The following is a 24,909-nucleotide window of genomic DNA, read 5'->3' on the forward strand; positions in this document are numbered from 1 at the left end:
ATCTGTTTCTCCTTCCCCTCGGACTGGGTGCCCCCATATGGGGCCAGGACTGTGTTCAACCAGATCAAATCGTGTCTTCCCCCCGTGCTTGACACGGCGGTTGGCACACAGTAGGGACCTACCAGGTGTCGTAGTTCTTATGATCACTATCATTTGTTTGTTCCGGTTACTCGGGTCAGTGTTTTTCTGCTCGCCTCCCCCGTTAGAGCGCAGGGTCTCGGGTGGGCAGGGAACGTGTCACTTCTTTCTTCTGAGCTTCCCGAGGGCTGAGTACGGTGCCCTGCAGCCGTCGGATGCTCTAGAGATAGTAGAAATTCTAGTGCGCCCGTTTCTGTAGAGCAGGCGTCGGCGAGAAAGAGGCTCAAGCGGAGGACCCTCCAAAGTGCATTTTTGAAAACGTGGCATGTGTCCCTTGCAAGGTGTTAGAGAAGCAGCGTGGCTCAGTGGAAAGAGCCCAGACTTGGGAATCAGAGGTCCTGGCTTCGAGTCCCGGCTCCGCCGCTTGTCAGCTGTGTGACTGTAGGCAAGTCACTTCACTGGGCCTCAGTTACCTCGTTTGTAAAATGGGGTTAACTGTGAGCCTCACGTGGGACAACCTGATTACCCCGCCCAGCGCTTAGAACAGTGCCCTGCACATAGTAAGCACTTAACCAATACCAACATTATTATTGAGGAGGGCCAATTTATTCCTCGGGCGGCTGCTCGTCTCTCGGAGGAGGAGATCCGTTCCCTGGTTCCGGAACGGGGTGGCGGACTTCTGTCCGTAGGGAGCTGGGGTGTGTCGTAGGCGGAGCGGTTATTTTTTTGAGCACGGCCAGGGGAAGAAGCCAATGGCTCAGGGCGCCGTATTCAGCTTTGATTTGTGTCTCAGCTTGGAGCCTTGAGCCGTGGGAGCCTCCCGCCATCTCTTTCACCTCCTGGCTCTTCCCACTCATCTGCCCGGGGCTACTCTCCGACTCCCAGAACGGCCCAGCGTAGGCCTGTGTGCGAAGACCGTTCGGAGGAGCCAGCTGAGCCAACGTTGCTCTGATTCCCTCCAGTTGGGAGGGAATGCATCTGTCTGTCTTTTCTCCCTTCAGCTGATGCCACCGACCAATCAGTGCTAATGCTAACCAAGGATCCGCCACGTTGCTTTTTGTTTTAAAAGCGCCCGGGCCGAGTCCAGTTAGCCGACACGGGGACGAAAGCACGTCAGGGTTTTTCTCAGTCTGAGTCTCTTTCTTTAACACGCGTTTCCCCAGTAAAAATCGAGTTGCGCAGTGAATTCCCCTACGGGTGCTAAACTCCCCAGCGGGCGACCTGGAGTGGACGTAAAGGAGAATTCAAATCGGCCGGGCGGTCTCCGCCCAGATCTTAAGATGCTCCAATCTGTGCTGATGTTCCATCCGGAATCTCGTCCCACCCCAGCTGGAAAATATTAAGTCTAGGCCGACAACTGGAGTAGATCTGATTCTATTCGAGGCCGAAAGCTCTACGCAGAGGGCCAGGCCTTTTCAGGGCTTGGAACTCTCCCTCCTCCGCCGAGGGAGGCTGGCTGCTTTCTGTGAAAAAAACTTCATGTCGAGAAACTAGAAGTAGAAATTAGTCTTTTCGTTCAGTCATCTTTATTGGGCACGTACTGTGTGCAAAGCATTCATTCATTCAACCGTATTTATTGAGCGCTTACTATGTGCAGAGCACTATACTAAGCGTTTGGAATGTACAATTCTGCCGCCGATAGAGACAATCCCTGCCCAACAATATGAAGTGCGTAAAAGTCTTTAAAGCTCAAAAGGTAATTTGCAGAGTTTGTGTTTGTATGCTGGGCTCTATGCGTATGTATGTATGTTTCTGTCCGGGCACACCCGTTCTTTCAAGTGGCCACCGTGCTTGCCGGATTTTGGCTTTAAAGCCCTCCATCACCTTGCCCCCTCCTACCTCACCTCGCTTCTCTCCTTCTACAACCCAGCCCACGTACTTGGCTCCTCCGGTGCTCACCTTCTCACCGTGCGTCCGTCTCGCCCGTCCCGACGCCGACCCCTGGCCCGCGGTCTGCCCGCGGCTTGGAACGCCCCCCCCCCCCCCCCCCCCCAAATCCGCCAGACAGTTACTGCGGACACGTCTCCTCCGAGAGGCCTTCCCAGACCATGCCCCGCTTTTCCTCATCTCCCACTCCCTTCTCCGTCGCCCTGACCCGCTCCCTTTGCTCTCAGCCCCACAGCACTTACGTATATATCTGTAATTTTATTTATTTGTGTCGGTCTGTTTGTATTGACGTCTGTCTCCCTCCCCAGGCCGTGAGCTCGTCGTGGGCGGGGATTGTCACTCTTTATTATTGTGTCGTACTTTCCCGAGCTCTTAGTACGGCGCTGTGCACACAGTGAGCGCTTAATAAATCGGAATGGACGGATTAGCGGGTGGCCGAGGTTTCACGTTCCAATCTGAGTCCTCCCTCGGATCCCCGGTATCGGATGCAGGTTTTACTGGATGCAGGTTTTGGGACCGATACCCTCTTTCTCACCTAATCCTCCTGCCAAACGTCACGGCTAAGAGGGGGGTGAATTTCTACTCGTCGTGGGCAGGGGATGTGCCTACCACCTCTGTCGTATTGCGTTCTCCCAAGTGCTTAGTGCAGCGCTCTTCACCCAGTAGGTGCTTAATATATACCATCGATCGATTGGAACCTTCAGCGTCTACAGTGCTCTGCCCACGGCAGGTGCTTAATAAATACCATCGATCGATTCCCACCTTCGGCGTCTTCGTCCCGAGTCTTGGAGAGAATCGGCAAAAATGACCGACCGCGGTAGTTAGAGCACTCTCAACTGCCTTTTTTTAACGGATGATTTCCCCTTACTTCCACGGGGCTTGTAATCAGCATCTCTTCTTGGGAGAAATCACACCTTATTTCACTGAGCTTTTCAAGGGTCCCTCTGACAAGCCCGATATCAAGCAGCAGGATTAACGAGACCGTCCCCGGAGGAGTCTAGAAGCAACCAGCTGGAGGCACCATCTCCCTTCCGAGCCATCAGTTGCAGGATGGGCAAGGCCCAGGAGCCAGCTCCGGGGCCCCGGAGATCCCGGCGTCGCCCGCCCTCGAGGTTACGGCGGCGGCCCCGGACGGCTGTCGGACGCGGCCCCTTCCCCAGGCCACTCGCTAGCTTCAGAGCGGGTCAGGCGGCTCTCCTGCCGTCCGATTGTTAGCTCCCCTTGGGAAAAGAGAGATCAGAAAGCAGGCGGTTATCGACGGAGAAACGTCAGCGGGGCGGTGGCGCCGTCATTCCCGGGCTGGGACAGGAAGGCTGGCGGGAGAGAAGGGAGCCGAAGTCCCCGAGAGAAGCCGAAGAGGCAAGCCAGCTCTCCGGGAGCTCTCTTACGCCGGATCCGTCAATCGGTGTAATTTTTGAGCACTTTCAGAGTGCAGAGCACTTTACTAAGCACTTGGGAGAGTACAGTCCAACAGAATTAGAGGACACGTTCCCTACCCATAATGAGCTTAGCGTAGAAGGGGAGACTGACATTAATGTGAATGGGGGAAGACCATTCCTTGTCCCCGGGCGAATGGCAGTCTGGGGCAAGAATTCGGCTTTTCAAACAGTCAGATTTTGCTTTTCAAACAGTCAGATTTTGCTTTTCAACCTGTTTGACCCCCTCGGGACCAAAGGAGCATGCCCAGCTGCTGGCCTTTTCTCAGGACTTCACTGCCCGAGCCATGGCACAGGGGCCAGCGGGCATCCGTACTATCCGAGGGCTGCCTGAAAGCGTCTCCCGACTCTAGCGGGAGCCCCCCTCTGAGATGTAGCTAGCCGGGACCTCGTTTTTTTCCCTACCCGCGGCTCACCCTTAATACCTCAGACTCCCTCCCTCCATCCCTTCGTTATCGGATTCTTTGCCCCCCACGTTGGCATCGAGTTGGCGGGTGGAGTACTCCAGTTCTGTGGGAGACGCAGAAACTAAGAGCCCGATCGAGGCCCTCTCCCTGCCTCGGCAGGTGGCCGGGTTCTGGGCATGAAGTCTCCTAGGCTTCCACTCTGCCCCCGGACACCTCGGAGATTCCTTTCTCTGTCTGGAAGCGCTGTGAGGGGTAGGGTTTTGTTCTTAAGGTCTTTCCCTTGCCGGAGGAGCAGAGTTCTTGCCCCAGACTGTTGCGTGAAAGGGTGGCCAAGAGCCTGGGCCACCAGCAGGCAGGGCACGAGCTCTGCCGGGGCGGGTATGATGGGTTCCTGCGTGACGGCGGACGGGGGAGGGGATCCGTTGCCTTTTGGCTCCTACCGGTGGGCTCTGCCTGGGCTCGCCCCTGCTGGGAGAGAATCGGGAGATTTCGGCTCTCCGAGCCCGCAAGAGGGTGAGCGGCGATGGGGGCGGGAAGGAGAGAGCGGCACAGAAAGTGGGGGTGGGAAGTGAGCCGGCCGGTACCCCGCAGGGCCCGAGGCCCCCGGTTCCACCAGATTTCAGCTTCTAGCCTGCTACTGCCGTGGGAGGCAACGATGAAGATATAGGGCTAAAGAGCATAAGAGCACTTCCGAATTGCCCTGAGAATCCCGCTGCTGCCCGCCAGCGATTGCCGCTCAGACCATCTCGGGTGCACGGAGGGTAACGAGACTGATGAAAACAGAAGCAGGGCCGGGTCCAAGGCCCTTTAGCCCAGTGGGGCCTCGGGGCACGCGTCGGCTCGCGCAGGGTCCCCGCTGTTTGGGCTCAGGTTCCTCCAGGAGGCTGAGGACTCTGGGTCAGCTTTCACTGGTGGTTGAGGCTGCCCGATCGAGAGCAGCCGTTTCCCCGCTTGCCTCTCTGGAGTCGGTCTGTTCGTGGTGTATTTTCCCAATTCCTTGCCCACCCCCACCCAGCGCCGGCCCCTTCCTCAACACTCACTCCCTTAAGGTCTTCATCTCTTTCCACTGTCGAAGCACCGAGCTGCTGGCGGGCAGAGGCCACTGGGGCTCCTCAACATCCCCGTTGGTCGCCTCAGTGGTTTTAGGTGTCTCAGCCGTGCGCTCTCACCCGCCAGTCTGTTGCTTTCTGTAGCCCTTCCTTCTCTCCCTCCCAAGGGCCGTCCCCCTCTCAGTTCATCGTCCTCAGCGGAGAACAGGTGGGCAGGGCGATGCCGCCGGGCTCTGCCGGGACCCCTGGGCTGGCCCTCTGGGGGTGCCTGGGCTCCCGAGGGGGCTTGGCGTGGCTGGTGTTTCAGATTTGGAGGTATGGAGGAGAGGTCGGCTGCCCAGCCGCCGAACCTGGCCGACGTCCTCCGCGCCTGGCCCGAGGGCTTCTGGATGCTCGAGGCGGTGGCCGGGGTGATGGTGCCTCTGTGAGGATTTTAATCCGTGAAGAAAATCACTGCCCTATCCTGAGCGGATTAGATCCCCGGCCTCTGGGGCGGCTCGTCCCGCCGCGGCCCACTCGCCTGGGTGTTTCTGGACCGCCAGCTGAGTCCCACTTCCGACGCCTCACCGCCCCGGAGGCTCTAGAATTGCCCCAGGGGAGCGGCAGGGCTGAGCGCTGTTGCGTTTCTGTCTCGGACAGCCTGGTCTCTGTCCGTCAGGCTTCCGCTAGAACCTCCGCTGGGGACCCCGTTTCCAGTCGATGCCCAGATGACCCAAGTAGTTTGGTCCCGTCCCCATCTCTGCTCATTGGAGTTGATTCAGGGGTGGCGCCAGACCCTCGGCCGGCCCCTCCGGGCGTCGGGATTGGTTTCCGGCCCAGGCCTCGGGCGGCCGGGCCTCGGGCTCTGGGATGAGCGAGACTTTCCGGCTGGGCTGAAGCACCTGCCCCGCAAGTGTGATCATCCCTTGTTACCTCCTCATTTTTGACCTGAGCGTCGCCGAGGTTAAGTTGTCACCTCCGAAACGTGCTGCGTGTTTGGCACCGGGTTATTTTGAACATACCGACGGCGTCGCTCGGAGAAGGAGACCGACAGTCCTTGTTCACCGAGGGTACGTTCCGTGTCCCGTCTTATCGGAAGCGTGCTTTCGGTATACCGTGCGCTTTCTCTAGACGGCGCACTCCCTGCCGACGGGCGTCGTGTATTCCAGCTCCCGACCGTATTGTATCTTCTCAGGGGTTTAGTACAGTGCCCCCGGTAAGGCCTCAGTAGATACCGCCGATTGATCGTTTGATTTCCGCGGTCTGACGTTCGGTGAGTAAAGCCTTGATTTTTCTTTGCAGTTAGCATCTGGCATTTATAGTTTCGCCTGCTCCCTGTGGAATCATCACACTGATACATTCCTGCAACAGAACTCTCCCAGAGACGGAGCCGCTCTTCTGAATTCACTGGAGAGGACCCTGCTCTCCCTCAAAGGTTCTGTCGCCCGGACTTTCCGTCGTTGGGGAGGGGGTGGGCCGGAGAGGCGATAAGCCAGAAGGCCACCACTTCGGGTGTGTCCAGCTCTGCCTGGAACCCGCCGGTCTGGTCAGAGACCTGGGGTGAGCGAGGATGGGAGTCCGGTTGTCACAGGAGGAAAGAAGGAAGAGGGAGGGAGGCCGCGGGGGCGGAGGAGGGGTGGGTGCCAAGGAGGAGTGTTCGCCTGGGAGACCCTCGGGGGGAGCCCCCCCCGTTTTACGTGCCGGGTCCGGATGGCCTCCCTCGAGATTAGGGCTGGACGTGACCTCTTGTGTCCACGCCACCCGTGGGAGACGCCGTCTCGGTAAAATTCATGTGGTAGAGCGATCCGGCGTTTGGGAAAGCCGCTCCAACCGAGGAAGGGGTCCTCGGTCCCGAGGGCCTCTCTGGCTTGGGGTAGAGTACCCATTTCAGGCTTCCGTTCTGCTCATCAGGCCATTCCGGTGACTTTGAGCGTTTTAAACCGTTCCTTTTTCTGAATGGGAGACGGCTGGCCGGGCCACCCTGGTGGCGGGGGAGGGCCGCTGAGGACGGTCCTTTGATTTGAAGGACTGCCCCCAACGGCTCTTTTCTGAAAACAAGCAGGTTTTTCTGGTCATCTCTTCATCCCGTCATAAGCTGCGTGTGTTTCATGGCTTTTATGCTCAAAGTCTGGCCGTAGATCTCCAGACTGCTGGAGGCCGTTCCTGCCTGCGGACCGACCTCAGAAGTGTCTTTCTCCACCTGCCCACGCCCTTTGTCTGGCCAATATTGGAAGTACTTGGAGCCCCTTGCTGCACAGGCTTATGGCAGCCCCGCTTCAGCCCCTGTTCAGAGGGGTGCTGCCCCCGGCAAGGTCTGCCTGGCTGGGGGGCCAGCCGGCTCCTTGCGTGTGGGTCTTGGTTCGACCCGTGATCCTTCGGGCTTGGAAGCATCTTCTCGGTTTGGGCCAACGTCGTGCCATGGCTAACGTACTCGGTTCCGCTCCGGGGCCCCCAGTTCCTCTCGGAAAACCCGTGTGTGGGGAAAGACATCATTCTAGAAACCGTCGATGCAGTGGGAATTAACGGGGCGGCGGTTGGCAGCTCAGAGTTACCACCGGGACGACTCTCTGCCGGTACAAATGCTTCTGTTGCTCTGTATTACGAGTGAATGGAGGCCCGTCCCCGGGATCGTTGTTGTGAAGAACTTTTCCCCGGGTGAAAACGGCTGTTTGATCGGGGATCTGAAACCACTCCCAGAACATTCAGTATCCAGAACGTGTTGCTGTGGAAACCTGCGGTCTGTATTAACTGGCGCCGGCTGAGATTGGCAGTAGCTGTAGAGTTTACGGCTCCATTTCCTGTGCAGATAGGGAGCAGTCGAGTAAACCCCTGTGCTCCGCCACCCCCGCTAAAACTCGACATTTAGGACCGTAATCGCTGTCGTCGTGGGGAGCGGCGTTATTGCTGCCGAGTTAGCCGTGGGGTGACGTCCTAGGACCCGTCCCCCTGCCGCTGGGTTATTTGGGCCCGGGATGGGCATTGAGCGTGGCTTTTTGTAGCGAAGAGGCGCGAAGAAATGATAAGATGCCAATAACGCCCGCTTGTACCTTTCAGTGCTTCGTAAATTAACCGTTCACGGATTTGTGGAGCCGCACAAGAACGTGGAAGTGATGGTAAGCGATTCGAAACCTTTCTTCTGAGCTACCTGTTGCATTTGGAACATCCTTTCGTGTGTTCGCGATTCCCGGGCAACCTTTCGGCATCCCGAAAGAGCTCCTCCCACAGGGGACTCCACCTGTTCAGCTGATGCGGGGAAGCGGTAGCGGGCTGGGCCGTTTCCGCAGCTGACTGCGCGGAGAGGCTATCTGGACAGAGTTCCGAGCAGTCTCGGCTTTGAGGGCCCACCCGGGGTTACCCAGGCCGCTGTGGGAACGTTGATAATGGGTGCGGGGCCGCCCTTTCTCCCCGCCGCCTCCCGCTCTGATGTGCAGATGATGCCCACGGTGGTACTGATGGGCCATTGAAAAGGGCCTTCGAGGCCCGGTCGGTGTCCCTGGGGGCGCTGACCGTGCTCCCAGCAGGCCGTGCCCCACCTGTTCATCCCGCGACTGCCACTGGGTACTGTTCCCACTGCTTTGGGGGAAGCCGTTATCTCTCCCCCTCTTCTCCCCACCCCCACTCATCCTCATTGCTCCAGTTGAACTGCCCAGTGAAAATCCCACTCCCTTCTCTCGCTCGACTGACACTCCGACTGACCTGGCCGGATACTTCCCGGAAATTGCCCATCTCCATCCTTTGCAGCGTGCCTTCCGATTTGGCTGTTTCCCAGTACTTGGTGGAAGCATTTGTGGAGTCCAGTAGATTGTAGCAAATCGTGATTTGTTGTTTTTCTTGCAGCGGGCCGGTGCAGGGATTTAAGGGCGTTGCGTCTCGCGTGTAGATGGGAAATCGCTCTCCTTCTTCCCACCCCGTTCCGTGAGGTCCCGAGGATCTTCCCCTCCCCCAGAATCCTTGCCTGGGCGGGGGTCCTGGGAAGGTGGGGGCGAGGGGCAGGAGCCTCTTAGGTTGAGTCCTGCTTGAGACGTGGGGTTTCTCTTTCTCTTCTGCTCCCCACCTGCTCCGAGGAGCCCTTGCCCAGATGCGACGCCCATCCGACTGATCCCCCGGCCCTGGAGTGGCGTCCCCAGCAGGGAAAGGGAGGTGTGTGTGTGCTCTACTCTGGGTGGCTGGGGCTCTCCCAAGACCCAGCCCCCTGGGATGCGGTAGGAAAGCTTCCCATAGGGGTTGGCTTCTTGGTTGTCACACTCAAGCTAGCGCAAACACCTTCTTCTCGGATATTTGAAGTTATCATGCAGCAGTAGCCAAGGAGTGCTGCTGCTGGCTATGAACATCGGCTTGTCGTGTGACGGGTTTGAAGTCAAAGTGGCATACGGCAAGTCTGTCGTATTTCTGAGATTTGGAACAGGTAGGTCAACGTCATTGGGTCTTCACCCTCATTTCCTCAAGGTGAATCAGGTTTAGTAATTTGTGCCAAACTTTGGCCTGGATAAAAAGGACTTTTTAAAATAATCCCCAAATTTTGGTTTCATAATTTTGGTTCAGAATGGGGGGGGGGGGGAGAAAAATCCTAGAATTTTGGCTTTGGGCCAAAAATAATTTTGGAAAGGGTGAACCGTGGATGCAGAGGAAGAGATTTGGCAGAGATAGTTTTCCATCATCTGGGAACAAAATGCTAATCACCTTCGTCAATTAACTTGATTTTCATTTTGGCTTCGAAGTGCAGCATCAGCTATGGGCTTCGGACCCCAGGGTGCACACCTGAGGCGAAGTGAGACAGCTGTCTTCGTTGTGGTTCTGATGCCCTGAATGGGAGCGGTGCCCCGTTTACATGCCGAACGGTTCCTCCTCTAAGAACCGAGCGTTTATGAAGCACATCCTGTGAGCCCCCGTGGACCAGGCACGTAGTCAGCACTTAACAAATGCCACAGTTATCATTAAGCCTCTTCACGGGGGCTGAAGTGGAGGGACGAGACGCAGACGGAAGGTCTGTCAGCTTAGCCCGGCAGGGCGCCTTCGGGGGCTAAAGGGTTTAGCGGGAGCTACGGGACACTTCCAACGAAAACCCCACTGAGCCCCTCAGCCCGCTCCACTTTTAAATAAGAACCTGCCAGCCGAGCAGTAAAGCTAATTGCAGGGGAATCACGCTAGGAAAGTATGAGTGTATCGAGCCTCTCGGACGGGACCGGGTTCCTTTTCGCCTTCTCGACTTGGGTTTTTATTATTTCCTTTATTTTCATGATGGTCCAAACCCTGGGCTCAGTGAGGGCGTTACGGCACCGAGTTAGGTAGCGATCGGCCGGTCCAGACACACCTCCCCTCTCGTCTGTCCCATGAAGGCGGACAGAGATCGGCCCCCGGTGATCTCTCAGCCCGACCCGGTTGGTTCGAGGAGGTTGGGGTCGACCGAGAAGAGAAGTTGGGGCCCCCTGAGAAGAGAAGAGGAGTTGCGATCTCTTTGGGCAACTTCTTCCTGAGGTGATGTGCATTTCATCTTTGCCGTGAAGTGAGACTCCCAGGCCCCAGTGTCAGGTCTCTGTCTCTTCTTGGGAGCTGCGGTGTTTCGTCCGGTTGAGCTCAGTGACGATCGACGATCGTAACGATGGCGTCCGTTCAGCCCTTGCTACGTGCTCTGTGCTGGGGTAAGAGCGACACAGTCCCCGTCCGACACGGGGCTCCCGGTCTATCGCATCCCCACTTGGCGGGTGAGGAATCTGAAGCCCAGAGAGGTTGAGGGACTTGCCCAAGGTCACATACAGCAGGCCACTGGCAGAGCTGGGACTTGGCCCCGGGCCTCCCGACTCCCAGCTTTGGACTTTTTTCCCCGAGCCCGCACCACGTCTGAGGGGGAATGTTCAGAGGGGATGCTCCTGTCGTATCGTGTGTCCCTTCCTTTTACGGCTTCTGCCGCTCTCTCTTCCATTCTTGTAGCAATTCTTTAAATAAATGTCCCATGGCAGGACCTGGGCCTTTTACCCCCACAGGTGTAACTGCAGGAACCGGGCCAGGGTGTCTGAGTTGTATTCCCCGGGTCTGAAAATTTCTCATTGTTAATGCTTTTAGTTTATACATAAAACCTGCAACTTAAATTGTGGGAAAAGCGGCAGCACTCAATCTTTCTCACTTCAGTCATGAAATTCGGAAAGCAAGTACATCTCTTGCAGTCATTTCTGAAGGTTAAAGCGCCTCAGTCCTCGGATTTTGCAGATGGGAGACCGGCCCAATGAACTCCCTGAAAAACAGAACGTGATCCAGCGGCAAGTGCAATAAAATTTAATTTAGCTCTCGTCAGTCAAAAATCCTACAGGGAGAGTGAGTTCAAGAAAGTTCAAGAAAACACACAAAGAGACGTTTTAATAAAGACGTCTTGCTGGAATAGAAAAATGAAGTCTTCTGTTAATAGCGTATGAGTTACCACTGTCGGCTTTTAGAAAATCAGTGAAGTGAAACATGGCTGCTTAAGGATTAGGAGGCTTTCCCTGGTGTTTTTGAGAGGGAATTATCTGAAGAGGAAGGAAAAAAAAGAGGATTGAGATGAATAGCTGATTCTCTATAGTTGGAGGCTGTTGGATTTAGGGGAGAAGTGTGGAAAGTTCTCTGAAAAGGCCATCGCCCTTCTTCCCCTCCATCCACCCCACTCTTTTCTCTTACTTGTTTTGTTGATGTTGCTCTAGAACCCCAGCTGGCCTGCTGAGAAAAATTACAGGTTTGGTGGGTGGGGCTGGCGAAGGCGCCCTGCAAGCCCTCCTGGGCAATGTGAGACTTGGAAGATTTCCTTTCCTTATCCGGTCATGAGGAGTGGCTGTTGATACGCGTCCCTCTGCTCATTTGGCTTAAGCACTGATGTTTGAGCAGCCGGGTGGGTCAGAGTTGCTCGCCGTTGGTCAGCACCCCATTTGTGAAAGTTTTATTGGAAACCCGGGAAGGACAGCGGGCCTGGGATTCTGCTACCTAGGCATCCTGCAGCCCAGGGGTAAGGAACCTGAACAGAAGACACCGGCATCCCCTTTGGGAGGCCGTCAGGCGGACAGATGGTAGCGACGCCGTGGAGTCTCAGGCACCAGGCCAAACTGAAAGGTGTCAGAGCTCCCCGGGGTCGGGGGGGCCCAAGGTGGACCCCGTGCTTGGCTTCCCCAGCAGCCAGCTGGACTTTCAGTGAGCGTCAGAGCTGTCTGTTCTCTGAAAGTTTAAAGCAGCTTTCCTGATTTCTTTTAATTTTTTTTCCCCCCTCATAGGGTTTCCTCCATGCTATTTTCGAGCGCCTGAAACAATTTCTGGAATTCAGTAAGTACCCTGGAGTGGTCTACTCCATAGCCTACCTACCGCATCCGCGCCCAGTGGGACAGGCTGGGCCCAGTTAGCTGAACTCTGGGATAGGACTTTAAAGCAGCAGCCTGAGAAACCTGGGAATGTGGCCCTGCTTGAAATGTTCACCTCCTTCCTCACGGAACAGGGTATATATCAATTACGTATATATTCCATATGTCCCCAGGTCGGCGAACCCAGTGATTGAACAAACCCTGAATATGACCGTAGACATCACCGTCACCGGGTTGGTCCCTCTGCCCAAATAGCCCGGGGGGTCTGTCTCCGACGGGCACCAGATGCTTGTAGGAAATGCAGGCCCTCCCGACCCCGACCTGGACATCTGCCCTCCCGGTTAGCATCATCTGCCATCCTTATCTCTCCCCTCCGCAGCCCCGATCCGTTATGTACCGGTCATGCGTGATTTATTCAAACCCTTCAGGAACCTGCTGATATTTGGGCTTTCCAGATTCCTGTGGGAATAGATTCCCCATGCTCACCTGTCACTCCTGTGGGAGTTGAGTGGTAAAGGATAACGTCAAAGTTCTGGGCTTGTGAAACGGGGAGAACTGTGGTGGTGTCTACAGGATTGGGAAGGACAGCAGGAGGAAAAGGGTTTGGGTGGGAAAATGAGTTCTCTTTTGGACATGTTTAGTTTGAGGTGTCGGCAGGACATTCTAGCGGAGATGTCCTGAAGGCAGGAGGAAATGTGAGATTGCAGAGATTTGGGAATCATCTGTGTAGAGATGGTAGCTGAAGCTTTGGGAGCAAATGAGTTCTCCAAAGGAGTGGGTGTCGAGAGTAGAAGGGGACTAACGGAGAGTGGGAGGCAGAGGAGTTGGCAAAAGAAGCAGAACGAGTGGGCAGAAAGGTGGGAGAAGAACCAGGAGAGGACATTGTCAGTGAAGGCGAGGTCGGACAGCGTTTCCAAGAGAAGGGAGCGGTCCACAGTGCCGAAGGCAGTTCAAAGGTTGAAGAAGATGAGCACGGCATAGAGGCCACCGGATGTGGCAAGAAGAAGATCGTCGGTGGTGACCTCTGAGAGGGCGGTTTCTGTGGAGTGACGGGGGAAGGAAGCCCGACTGTGGGGCGTTCAGGGTGACAGTTGGAAAAGAGAAGATGGAGGCTGCGGGTGTAGATAACTCACTGAAGAAATTTGAAGAGGAATGGTGGGCGGGAGAGGGGGGGATAACTGGAGGCGAGGTCAAGGGAGGTTTTTTGTTAGGATAGGGGATATGTGAGCATGTTTGAAAGCAGTGGGGAAGAAACCATTGGAAAGTGAACGGCTGAAGATGGTGGTCAGGGAGGGAAGAAAGGAGCGGGCGAGTGCTTTGATAAGATGTGAAGGTAAGGGGTCGGAGGAGCAGGTGGAAGAGGTTGATTTTGAGAGAAGGCAGGAGATCTTGAGACACTGCTGGGAAAGGTGGGAGAGGTGAAGGGGCAGGAGGAGGGAGGGACTGGAGAGGGGCAGGGAAAATTTTAAGATCATGCCTGATGATTTCAATATTATCAATTAAGTATGTAGCCAAGTCACTAGGGGCAAGAGATTTTCGGGGCAGGGAAGCGGTTTGAGGAGGGAGTTAACACATCGGAAATAGCCGGTGTGGGCTGTGGTAATGGGCATCAGGAAAGATAGGGAAATAATGTCATCAGGCAGAGGAGAGGGCGGAGTTAACGCGGGTTAGGATGAATTTGAAATGGACGGGGTCCACCTGATGTCTGGATTTCCTCCACGATCCTTGAAATTCCTCTTGGGCTGTGGAATGCTGATGTCTCGGCTGAAACGACTGCGTGCGTCGACCTGTCCTGATTTTTCTCCAACTGTTTCACCAGGTAGAAGTGTAGGCTCAGATCATGCGTGTCGAGACCGGTTGGAGAAGACCATCATTCTTTTCACCAAAGTGGTAAGTTGTTGTTGGACTCTGTTGTGCGCTCGTAATTTCTCTAATGGCAGTGCTGTTTGGAAAGGGCAGCCAAGGCAAACTAAATGTTGGCTTCTCTGAAAGTCGTTAATGTAAAAATCCCATGACGGAAGTTCTGGAACCAAGTGGTCTTCCCAGTTTGCGTTCTTGAAAACTTTCATTTCGGTTCCAGAAATCCATCCAAGAGAAGGAACAGTGTTCAAAGGTCAACAAGAGGCTTGCATACCTTGCGTGGCTCAGGGGAAAGAGCCTGAGTTTGGGAGTCAGAGATCATGGGTTTGAATCCCAGCTCCGCCGCTTGCCAGCTGTGTGACTGTGGGCAAGTCACTTAACTTCTCTGTGCCTCAGTTACCTCATCTGGAAAATGGGGATTAAACACTGTGAGCCCCACGTGGGACAACGTGTTCACCTCGTATCCCCCAGCACGTAGAGCAGTGCTTTGCACATAGTAAGCGCTTAACAATTGCCACCATTATTATTATTATTTGGCACCTAGTCCTGTAGGAATCATTCGACAGGTTGTGTTAACATTTTACTTTTCCATTGTCCATCTCTAGTCAGTGGTGGTTTGGCTGGGTGAATGAGGCGTACAGTTTTTTGGGGGGGGGGGGGTGTTTAATGATAGTTGTTAAGAGCTTACTAAGTGACAAGCACTGTTCTAAGCACTGGGGTAGATACAAGTTAATCAGGTCAGCCACGGTTCCTGTCCCACTTGGGGCTCCCATTCTGATTAGGAGGGAAGAAAGGTATTGGATCCCCATGTTGTAATAGAGGAAACTGAGGCACAAAAAAGTTGTGATTTGCTCAGGGCCACCCAGCAGGCAAGTGGCAGAGCTGGGATTAAAACCCAGGTTCTCTGACTTCGGGGCCTCTGCTTTACCCATTAGGCCATGCTACTTCTCTACGGTTGTAAAAAGCAAGTAGGAGATGTTTAACAACCCCGTCTTGTGCACTTTCCCGACCCACCCCCGGCCCCCAAAAGGCCCAGAAGGTCCAAATTCCTGCTTAAGCTCCCAGCTGTGGGGACTGACTTCGCCAATCCTGTTGCTGAGATCCTGTCTACGAACAGTTGTACCGTACTCTCCTAAACTCTTAGTACAGTGCTCCGCACGCAGTGAGCGCTCCATAAATACCGGTATCGATGATGACGATGACGACGCGGGAACGTGTCTTATTATAGGCCAACCACCGTTCTGAGGTGGTGGAACCTAGATAGAATATAGTGGGAGTGTGTTTTAAGCCCCACCCCAAGCCAGTGGTTAAGCTGGGATTTCCCATTTGCCATGGTAGTTCTTCTGCCCCTTCCCACCCTGCCAGAAAGGCTTACCACAGTGTTCTGCACACAGTAAGCCCTCAGTAAATACCAATGATTGATGGATCGATTGGTCTCAGCGCCCAGACTTTCATCACGTGGGGTGCTTGTCACGCCTCGTCCGCTGATCCTCGGGTCGCGGGAGGGGACGCCAGCAGAGTCCGCTATCGGTTTCTCTGGCTTTCTTCCTGTCCGGCCCGACCACCTTTGCCTTTGAGTTAGGGTTCCCTCCTTTTCCGGAACCTCAAGGATTTCCAGAGCAGTTGAGGGTGATGCTCATCTTTCACAATTGGTTTAGTTCCCCGTGGCCAAGCGGGCCTGAAAATCAAAGTCTCGCTCCAATATTGGGCTCGTAGTAATGACACCTTATTCGTAAGACAGATTTTCTTCCACTCTTGCCATCGACCTTCAGTTATTTACTCCCTCTACCCCTCGGCCCCCTTTCCACCCGTTTTTTTTCCCCCTCTAGCTTATATCTGCTTTATATCTTCACCCCAGAGGAAGCTTTCCTTCATTAACCCAGACCTCTCCAAGCAACCTGCCTGCCGGCGCTTGCTTCCAGGGCAAGGCGGATTAATTTTCCAGACCGTGTCCAGCTCAAGGGGCCCTGGGAAATGGTTGTGGAGTGTCTGTGTCTCTTTCCTGTGTCTTCTCACTGAGCCCTCCGTGCCCCACCTGCCGCCCTGAAGCACGGAGTGACTGAACTTACAGTCTATCATTCAGTCCGCCTCAAGACTGTGAGCTCGCTGTGGGCAGGGAATGTGCTTGATGTTATATTGTACTCTTCCAAGCGCTTAGTACAGTGCTTTGTACACAGTAAGTGCTGCCTGTCTGCTTGTTCTGATGTCTGTCTCCCCCATTCTAGACTGCGAGGCCGTTGTTCATTCATTCATTCATTCAGTAGTATTTATTGAGCGCTTACTATGTGCGGAGCACTGTACTAAGCGCTTGGAATGTACAAATCGGTAACAGATACAGTCCCTGCCCTTTGACAGTCTAATCGGGGGAGACAGGCAGACAAGAACAATAGCAATAAATAGAATCAAGGGGATGACCATCTCATTAAAACAAAAGCAAATAAATAGAATCAAGGTGATGTCCATCTCATTAATAAAATAAATAGGGTAATGAAAATATATACAGTTGTTGGGTAGGGATTGTCTCCGTTGCCGAATTGTGCTTCCCAAGCGCTTAATACGGTGCTCTGCAACCGGTAAGCGCTCAATAAATATGATTGAATGAATAAATAGGATCATTACTATTACTAGAAATAATAATAATCGTCAGTCGATGGTATTTATAGAGCACATCCTGCTCTACTAGGCTCTTGGGAAAGGACAATACGCTAATGTCGATGGATGGATTCTCTGCTCCGCGGAGCCAGCCGAGAGAAATGTAGTAGGGTCTTCTTGAGTCTGCTTCCAGCTGGCACCCACCCCTCTCACCCCGGACCCCAGAGACGAGAGGTGGAAAAGGAGCACGACACCGATGTTCGGCAGACCTGTGGAGAGCAAAGTGGCCCCACCCAGACCCCACGACCATTTGCCGGCCTCCCTCCCTGGCTGACTTCCTGCTGCTCTACTCTCACCCTCGAGTCTCCGCCGATCGAGGCCCAGCCCAGGATGATCCCTGGGGCGGTTCCCTGTTGTGTCCGGGGCTTGGAGTCGCCCCTGCTTTACAAGTGATCCTCTCTCTTTCTCTCTCTTCCTCCCTCTCCCTCGCTCTCTAGCTCTTGGACTTCCTGGACCAGCATCCTTTCTCATTCACTCAGCTAATTCAGAGGTCCCTGGAGTTTGCCGTTGGCTACGTCTTCACGGAGGCTGGGGAAGGAGTTGCCTTTGAGAGATTCATAGTCCAGTGCATGAATCTTATTAAGATGATCGTCAAAAACTACGCTTATAAGCCATCGAAAAATTTTGAAGGTAAAACTCTTCTTTTTTCTCGAAATGGTATTTGTTAAGCACTCTTTGTCGGACATCAGACGAAGTTCCCAATAGATACAAGATAATCAGATTGGAAACGGTTCATGTCCCACGTGGGACTCACGGCTTGAATCTCCATTTTGCGGATGAGGAAATGGAGGCACAGAGAAGTTAACCGACTTGCCCGAGGTACCGCAGCAGACGAGTAGGGGTGCTGGGATTAGAACCCAAGTCCTCTGACTGCCAGGCCTATACTCCTTCCATTAGGCCATGCTGCTAGCTTTACGTACCGAGATATCGTTTCGGTTCTCTAGTCTGCTCGTTCTAATTTCGGCCTCAGAGCTCTGCCAGGACCCCTTATTGCCCCCACTCCCAACTTCTCACACTTCCCTTTTCACTCGGGCTAGCACTAGAGCTGCCAAGTTTAGGTGGGGTTAAGGAAACAAACACACTTTGCTGTTGAAATTCATAGACTGGTTGCAATAGATACGGTATTCTGAAAATATATATGTCTTAGAGGCATAAAAAAACCTCCTTGAGGGTCCTCGGAATCGGATCCTGGAGATGCAGGTCTGGGGAACAAGTGGAGAACGGTGTGTGAGCTGCGGGGCGAAGTTTTTTGGTAGTTGGAATAGGAAGGGGGGAGGGAAACTGGAGTTGGAATTATTTTCCAAATCAGATGGAGACCGAAAATTGGTTGATCCTTGGTGGATTGGTTCTTGTTTTGGTTGCCGGTGCTCACTGCCGGCAGTGGAGGACCTCTGTTAAGAATTTTTGGAGAATGCCATCTAGCTTGAGGCGGGAAACCTGTTAAGGGCACGGCCTTATGCCCAAGGTGCCAGCTCGTTCATTTACAGTAACTAAATCCGATTCAACTAGGCCGTCAGGTAATTCATTTGAAATTTTTTTTGTAGACAGCAGCCCGGAGACTCTTGAAGCACACAAGATTAAGATGGCCTTCTTCACATACCCAACCCTGACGGAGATATGCCGACGTCTTGTGACTCACTATTTCCTGCTAACGGAGGAAGAACTGACCATGTGGGAAGAAGACCCAGAAGGATTTAGTAAGGATTTGCATTTGGTTCTCTCTAACCTTCTTTCTCTTTCGTAGGAGATCTGTGGGGTCCCTGTGTGAGATTGGAGTAAAAAGGCTCAATTTTCCTGCTTTATATGGAATCTCTGCTTGAGAACCAGTGTCTGGAGCAGGCTCGTTTGGCCCCAGGCCTCTGCAGAGGACATTAGCTCAATTTTTGAGAGAGGAAGAGCCGAGACCGATCCATCAATCCGTAACATATTATTATTATTGTTGTTGTTATGATATTTTTAAATGCTTACTATGTGCCAGGCACTGTACTAATCCCTGGGGTGGATATGAGCAGATAGGGAAGGACACAGTCCCTGTCCCTCATGAGGCTCAGAGTTTTAATCCCCAGTTTACAGGTAACTAAGGCGCAGAGTGACTTGCCCAAGTCCACAGAACAAACAACCCTTGACCTTCTGATTCCCAGGCTCGTGCTCTATCCACTTTGCCAGGCTGCTTCCCGTGGAGGAAACTGAGGCACAGAGGAATGAAGTGACTAGCCCCAGGTCACATAGGCAAGTGGCAGATCTGGGATTCGAACCCAGATCCCCTTGAGTCCCAGGACTGTGCTCTATCCACTGGGCCCTGCTGATTTCCAATTGATTGTGTCTCCTGTGTGCAGAGCCCTGTACCAGACACGGGCTTGGGAGTCAGAGGACTTGGGTTCTCATCCGTGTTCTACTGCTTTCCTGCACTGGGACAAGCTTTCTCTTTGGCCTTGGGGCTTTTTGGTGTCTGGAAACATTTTGTCATTCTCTCACTTTGGAGATAGAGCATGTGTCGAAGGGACAAATCAATCTGTCTCCTTTCTCAATTCCTTGTAACTTGGGAGTGGAGAAATGGGCGGTTTTCCTTTCTTAGGGTTCTTCCTGTCCCCGTGTTCCCTCCAGAAGAAGCAGATAAGAGGCTGGGATTTGTCAGAGCAGTTGTGTGCCCGGGCTTTTGGATCGGCAGGGGCAGTGTCCCCATCTCTACCCGAAGTGCACACATCACCCGATACACTACAGCTCCTCTTTCCCTCTCCCCGGGGGGGAATTCCTTGTCAGTGCTGCCTGTGAGCCGGTGCGACCCATTCTCCCTCCCTCTTTCCCTGGTGCTGGGTGTCCTCTGCAGGGCCTTCTCCGTCTCCTCCTGGCAGCTGAGGGCCAGTGCTCGGCGAGCAGCCTGGTTCGTTCTCTACTCCGTCGCCGACCTCTGTCAAGAGCCAGGGCCCTCTTGGGTCCGGCTTTCTCTCTGCTCTGGGTACTACCAGGTCAGAAAAATTCCATCGCTTGTAGCATTTTAGGGATGGTGAGCCTCTGTCCCTGAGCTGCCGCGGAGCCCTCCAGAAATGCCCGTTGGGCTGGGAAGTGGCGGGCCTCCCGGCGCTTTTGTAAAGAATCAGTGGTATTTCTTGAGTGGGAACAGAGCACTGTGCCGGTACTTAGGAGAGTACGTGACAGCAGAGTCGGTAGACAACATTCCTGCCCGCAAGGAGCTGCCAGTCTAGAGCGGTTGCCCTTTCTCAACTGTTGGTTGACGATCACGAGACACGAGCGTCACCGACAGCCCTCTGGAGAGTCCCGCGGGGACCCTTGCCATCCAGGTTCACAGATTGATCTCTGCCCACGAGGGAGTCAAGCCCTCCGTTTCAGGGAGCGCCCAGCCAGGTGCCCTGGGAGACTTCCCCTGGCCCTTGCACTCCTCAGGCAGCTGGGCCTTCGTGGGTCCTCACCCGACTTGGCTTTCCTCGCTCGAATATGATGGGCTTTTGCTTTCTTCGTAGCTGCTGAAGAGACGGGAGGAGATTCTTGGAAATACAGCCTGCGGGTAAGTGCTCGAGTTAGAGCGACGTCTCTTCATTGGGATGAAGGCCGGGATGGAGTTGGGCGGTGCAGCCCAACTCGAAGGGGTGCGCCGGCGTCACTGAACCCACCCGGTGGGAACCAGCGTTCCAGGCTGGGATCCATTTTGGCGAGAGATCCGTAATCGAACCGCACCCATTTCCCAAGAGCCGTATGTTTTTCCACAGCTCTTCCGGGAGAAGGGGGAAAATAACGCGCCTCGTAAAGCGGAAGTAGCCTATCAGATGATTGTGCTCGTCCCTTTGATCCCGGCCGACTTTGGTCTCCCTCACCGTTTCGAGTGAGGACGCGTGAGGGCTCCCGTGGCGGTTTCCGGGACTTCCGTATGGGGCTGTCTCGGGTCTGGGCTGCTCCGGCCGATCGTTTCATGTTCCAGCAGGCTCACGGTCATCTTCTACTGAGCAGCGATGAGCGAGCCACCCGTGGTTCATTAGGGTTCATTAGGACAAGCAGCATGGCGTAGTGGATAGAGTCCGGGCCCGGGAACCAGAAGGTCGTGGGTTCTAATCCCAGCTCGGCCATGCGTCTGCTGTGTGACCTTGGGCGAGCGACTTCTGCGCCTCAGTTATCTGTAACGTGGGGACTTAGATTCTGAACCCCATGTGGGACAGGGACTGTGTCCAACCTAATATGCTTGTATCCGTCCCAGGGCTTAGTACAGTGTTTGGCACAGAGTAGGCGCTTAACAAATACCACATTTCTTCTTCTTCTTCTTATTAATAGGGTTTGCAGTCTCACTGCACTTAATGTCCCTGCACTTGTCCAGCCAGAGGGGCTGGGGGCTTGGCGGTGCCCTGGCCGTGAAAGAAGAAAACAGTAGCTTCAGCGTGCATTTCTGGGGCCTGGAGGGCCTGGAGGGCAGCAGTGGAGGAGGGTGATTTTGGCCATTCCATGTTCATTCTTTCAGTAGTATTTATTGAGCGCTTGCTATGGGCAGATTACTGTACTAAGCGCTGGGAATATGCAGTTCGGCAACAGATAACCATCCCTGCCCAGTGTATGTTCGGTGCCTGACCTCTTTGTGACCAGTGGACTGTACTCTCCCAAGAGCATAGTAGAGATCTCTGCACATAGTAAGTGCTCAGTAAATGCCACGGATTGAGTCATTGACCTTCCCCAGGGAATACGACCCTCACTTCAAAAGGTCCCAACTGGGCACATTCGCACCCTTCTCAGTCTTCCCGAGACCTCCTCTAGACCAAAATCGGATATGTGCTAATCTACCTGTGCCCCCTTGTCAATTATGAGCCTACTCCTCTGTAAAAAATTTTAACCGCTATTTGAGGATTTAAATACAAACACTAGAACTCATCCATTAAAGAAATGTTGGTATTTGTGAAGCGCTTACTATGTTCTACGCGCTGGGGTAGATACAGGGGAGTCAGGTCGTCCCACGTGAGGCTCACAGTCTTCATCCCCATTTTACAGATGAGGGAACTGAGGCCCAGAGAAGTGAAGTGACTTGCCCCACTCACACAGCTGACAAGCGGCAGAGCTGGGATTCGAACCCATGACCTCTGACCCCCAATCCGGGCTCTTTCCACCGAGCCACGCTGCTTCTCTGAAGAAGGAAGTTGATCCAAAATTTCAATACTTTTGAAAGCCAGAAGAAATCATTTTTACTCGGTGTTGAAGAAGATGATACTTTGGGTTTGGTGTAGGATTTATGTTAGATTGTTGACTTCAAAAATGCATTGATAACTTACCCAACCCTTAATAGGGTATCCTGATCAATTGGGCACTACTAGGGTATCCATGGAAAGAAGATGCTTCTTATTTTACTGAAGGCGGCATTTAACTCTAATGTGTTGTGTGCGTATTAAAGCCCCTCCTCGCTGTGGCAATTTTATCACAGATATACATCATGAAATTCTTGCAAAGAAGTAATCGACCTAATAATAATAGTAATAGTGGGTTTTTCGTAGTGCTTACGACGTGCCAGGCATCGTCGTAAGCACTGGGGTTGAAACAAGGCTATCGGGTTAGCTGCGGTTTCTGGCCCAAGTGGGGCTCATGGTCTTAATCCGCATTTCACAGGTGAGGTAACGGAGAAATGGAGTGACTTGCCCAAGGTCACACAGCAGACAAGTGGCAGAGCTGGGATTAGATCCAGGGTCCTTCTGACTCCCAGTCCCGTGCTCTATCCACTAGGCCAACTTTCTTCTCTAAAGCAAAATCAAAAAATCAAATAATTTTCTTAAATTGCTGATGTTCTTAATGTGTATGGTCCTAATCTGACAAGCCTCCTTCCCTGTCTGGAACTGTCTGCACTCGGGCCACAGTGTCAGAAGGCCGGCAAATTTCATTCCCAGTTTTGTCTCCTTTTTCTCCAGCCTTGCACTGAAGTTCTATTTATTGACATATTCCATGAATATAATCAAACTCTTACTCCAGTACTGCTGGAGATGGTTCAGACGCTGCAAGGTAAGATCGGGGTTTAGGGTGATTTTTTGAATGCATCAGTTTTATGAACGATCTTCACACCGTATGGGGATTTGTCTTTTGGCCGTGTGGGGCCCAGGTCTCGTTGGCTTTTGGCTCCGGCTTTTAGGAAGTTACCGCACTGTTCTGTCCCACCCACGGGTGCCCATTCCAACCGGGGACAAGGACATTCGTTCTTCCCCTCCTGCCCCTCAGCTTTGTGAGTTACTCTCCCAGATTTGCTCCTCCCGGGACCCAGAGCCGAGGTGACACAGAATGGTGCCCTTTTGACCTGTCAGCTCCTGGGAGCTTGTCCCCTCCCAGGCCAAATTGCCCCTAAAATCTTTGGCCACATATCATCCTCATGTTCTCAGTGAAAAGTTTGCGGCTCTGATGGTGCCCATGAGGTTATAGGTATGCCTAGTGAAATGAAGGTCTTTAGCTTTGGTTCATGTCCGGGGCTGAGCTGGGACCCTTGTTAAGTGGCGTGTGTTTTCTGTGTTGATGTGAATCTCTCGAGGCATTTTTTCCCCAGGGTGGGGAAAAGGTGACATTTTGGACTGTAAAACCCCAAGTAACTTTTTTAAAAAATGGAATTTGCCCTCTGCCCAAACCTAGCACGGTATGAAAGAGTCACCTGAACAATGAAAACCTCCTTCTCTAACTTCGATCAGAGCTTTTCAATTTAATGCTTTGTAACTCGTCCTCTGGCTCCCGGGACCGTGCTTTTCCCACTGGGCCATCCCGAAAGATCAGTTTCCACACATATTTTTACTTAAAGTCGGTCAGTCGTAATCCAGGAAGAAAACGCCCCATTTGTCCAAGAATCACATTTTTCTCTTGATTTTTGAGATGGTGTGGATCACGTGTCTGATCGTTTCTCATGCATTATATTTTTTGTGGGATTTCTGTTTTTGACAGTGTTCCACATTTTTCCCCCTTTTACACATTTTACCTCTCCTGTGTCTATAAATGTTCACGTCAGTTTTTGTAAGCATATTGTAATCCCTGAAAATTGCTGCATTCGGAGGGTTTCAAATGAAGGAAGGGAGTCCTTTTGTTGATCGTATTAGTCTATATCTCTGCCTCTGCTGACAATGTGTTTACTTCAGGACCCACCAACGTGGACAATACCAATGCCCTGCTGATTAAAGATGCCGGTAAGTACAGTTTTTGACCCGAAAGAATGATTCAATCATTCATTCAGTAGTATTTATTGAGCGCTTATTATGTGCAGAGCACTGAGCTAAGCTCTTGGAATATAGAATTCGGCAACAGGTAGAAACAATCCCTGCCCAGTGACGGGCTCACAGTCTAAACGGAGGAGACAGCGGAGCAAAACAGGACAAAACAAAAACAAGAGAACATCAATGATAATAGTTGATTTCCCAATTTTCATGAAAGGTCCCCCCCAGTTAACACTCAGGATTATTTCCATTTTGGGGGCAACAAGAAATCTTTAATTTTCTCTCAGAAAATGTGCAGAACGAGTATTAGTAATAACTGTGGAGTTTCTTAAGCACTTACTCTGGGTCAAGCACAGTGTTAGATACACATTAGGTAGGACCCGATCTCTGCCTGACACGGAGCTCACAGTCTAAAGGAGGAGGGAGGAACAGACATTGAATTCTCATTTTACGGGTGAAGAAACGGAGACGTGAAGTGACCCGCCTAAAGTTACACCCTAGGCAAGTAGAGGAGCCAGGATTAGAACCTACATTCCCTGACTCCCGGGCCCGGGCTCTTTCCACTGGGTCACGAACCGACTTTACAAACGTGGAGCCGAGTACCTTATATCCGTTGGCCCCCTTGGAAAGATGTTCTTTTAAAGACATTTTGTATTTGACCGTTCACCGATTAAGATGCTAAGGTTCTAATCCTGGCTCTGCCACTCGTCTGCCGGGATCTTGGGCAAGTCACTTGACTTCTCTGGACCTCAGATAAGGACTGAGGTCCTCATTATCGTCTGTAATAAGGGGATTAAGACCGTGAGCCCAGTGTGGGGCACGGACTGTGTCCAACCTCATTAGCTTGTATCAGTCCCGGGGCATAGTAGCAAATATTTTAAAAAAAAAAAATTCACTTAAAACTTGAGTTTGAGAGTACTAGTAAAATCAAGGGCAACCTTCGAGAACGCTGGCATATCTGTGCACTTCCGTGGTTTGCCCGTGTTGTCTTGGAGGGAACCCAATTTCAGGTTGAGACATTTTGACAGCATCCGTGCTAGTCCGATGAGCCCGATGATCTCTGTTTTGGGCACGATAGG

The 24,909-nt window shown here is 52.9% G+C and overlaps 1 protein-coding gene across 4 annotated transcripts in view; it reads left to right on the forward strand.

Annotated features, from left to right (window-relative positions):
* The window catches only part of IPO11 (importin 11), a 142,864-nt gene that overhangs the window by 19,223 nt on the left and 98,732 nt on the right, over positions 1-24,909 (forward strand). For all 4 annotated transcript variants that reach the window (XM_029058977.2, XM_039910339.1, XM_029058981.2 and 1 more), the window contains exons 6-14: positions 6,139-6,271; positions 7,891-7,949; positions 12,069-12,117; positions 13,972-14,042; positions 17,102-17,294; positions 18,209-18,361; positions 20,144-20,187; positions 22,556-22,646; positions 23,756-23,803. In XM_029058977.2, coding sequence (XP_028914810.1) covers positions 6,139-6,271; positions 7,891-7,949; positions 12,069-12,117; positions 13,972-14,042; positions 17,102-17,294; positions 18,209-18,361; positions 20,144-20,187; positions 22,556-22,646; positions 23,756-23,803 — 841 coding nt within the window. The remainder of the gene's footprint in view (positions 1-6,138; positions 6,272-7,890; positions 7,950-12,068; positions 12,118-13,971; positions 14,043-17,101; positions 17,295-18,208; positions 18,362-20,143; positions 20,188-22,555; positions 22,647-23,755; positions 23,804-24,909) is intronic.

Source organism: Ornithorhynchus anatinus, chromosome 1 (genome assembly GCF_004115215.2).
Source record: "Ornithorhynchus anatinus isolate Pmale09 chromosome 1, mOrnAna1.pri.v4, whole genome shotgun sequence".
Taxonomy (NCBI): domain Eukaryota; kingdom Metazoa; phylum Chordata; class Mammalia; order Monotremata; family Ornithorhynchidae; genus Ornithorhynchus; species Ornithorhynchus anatinus.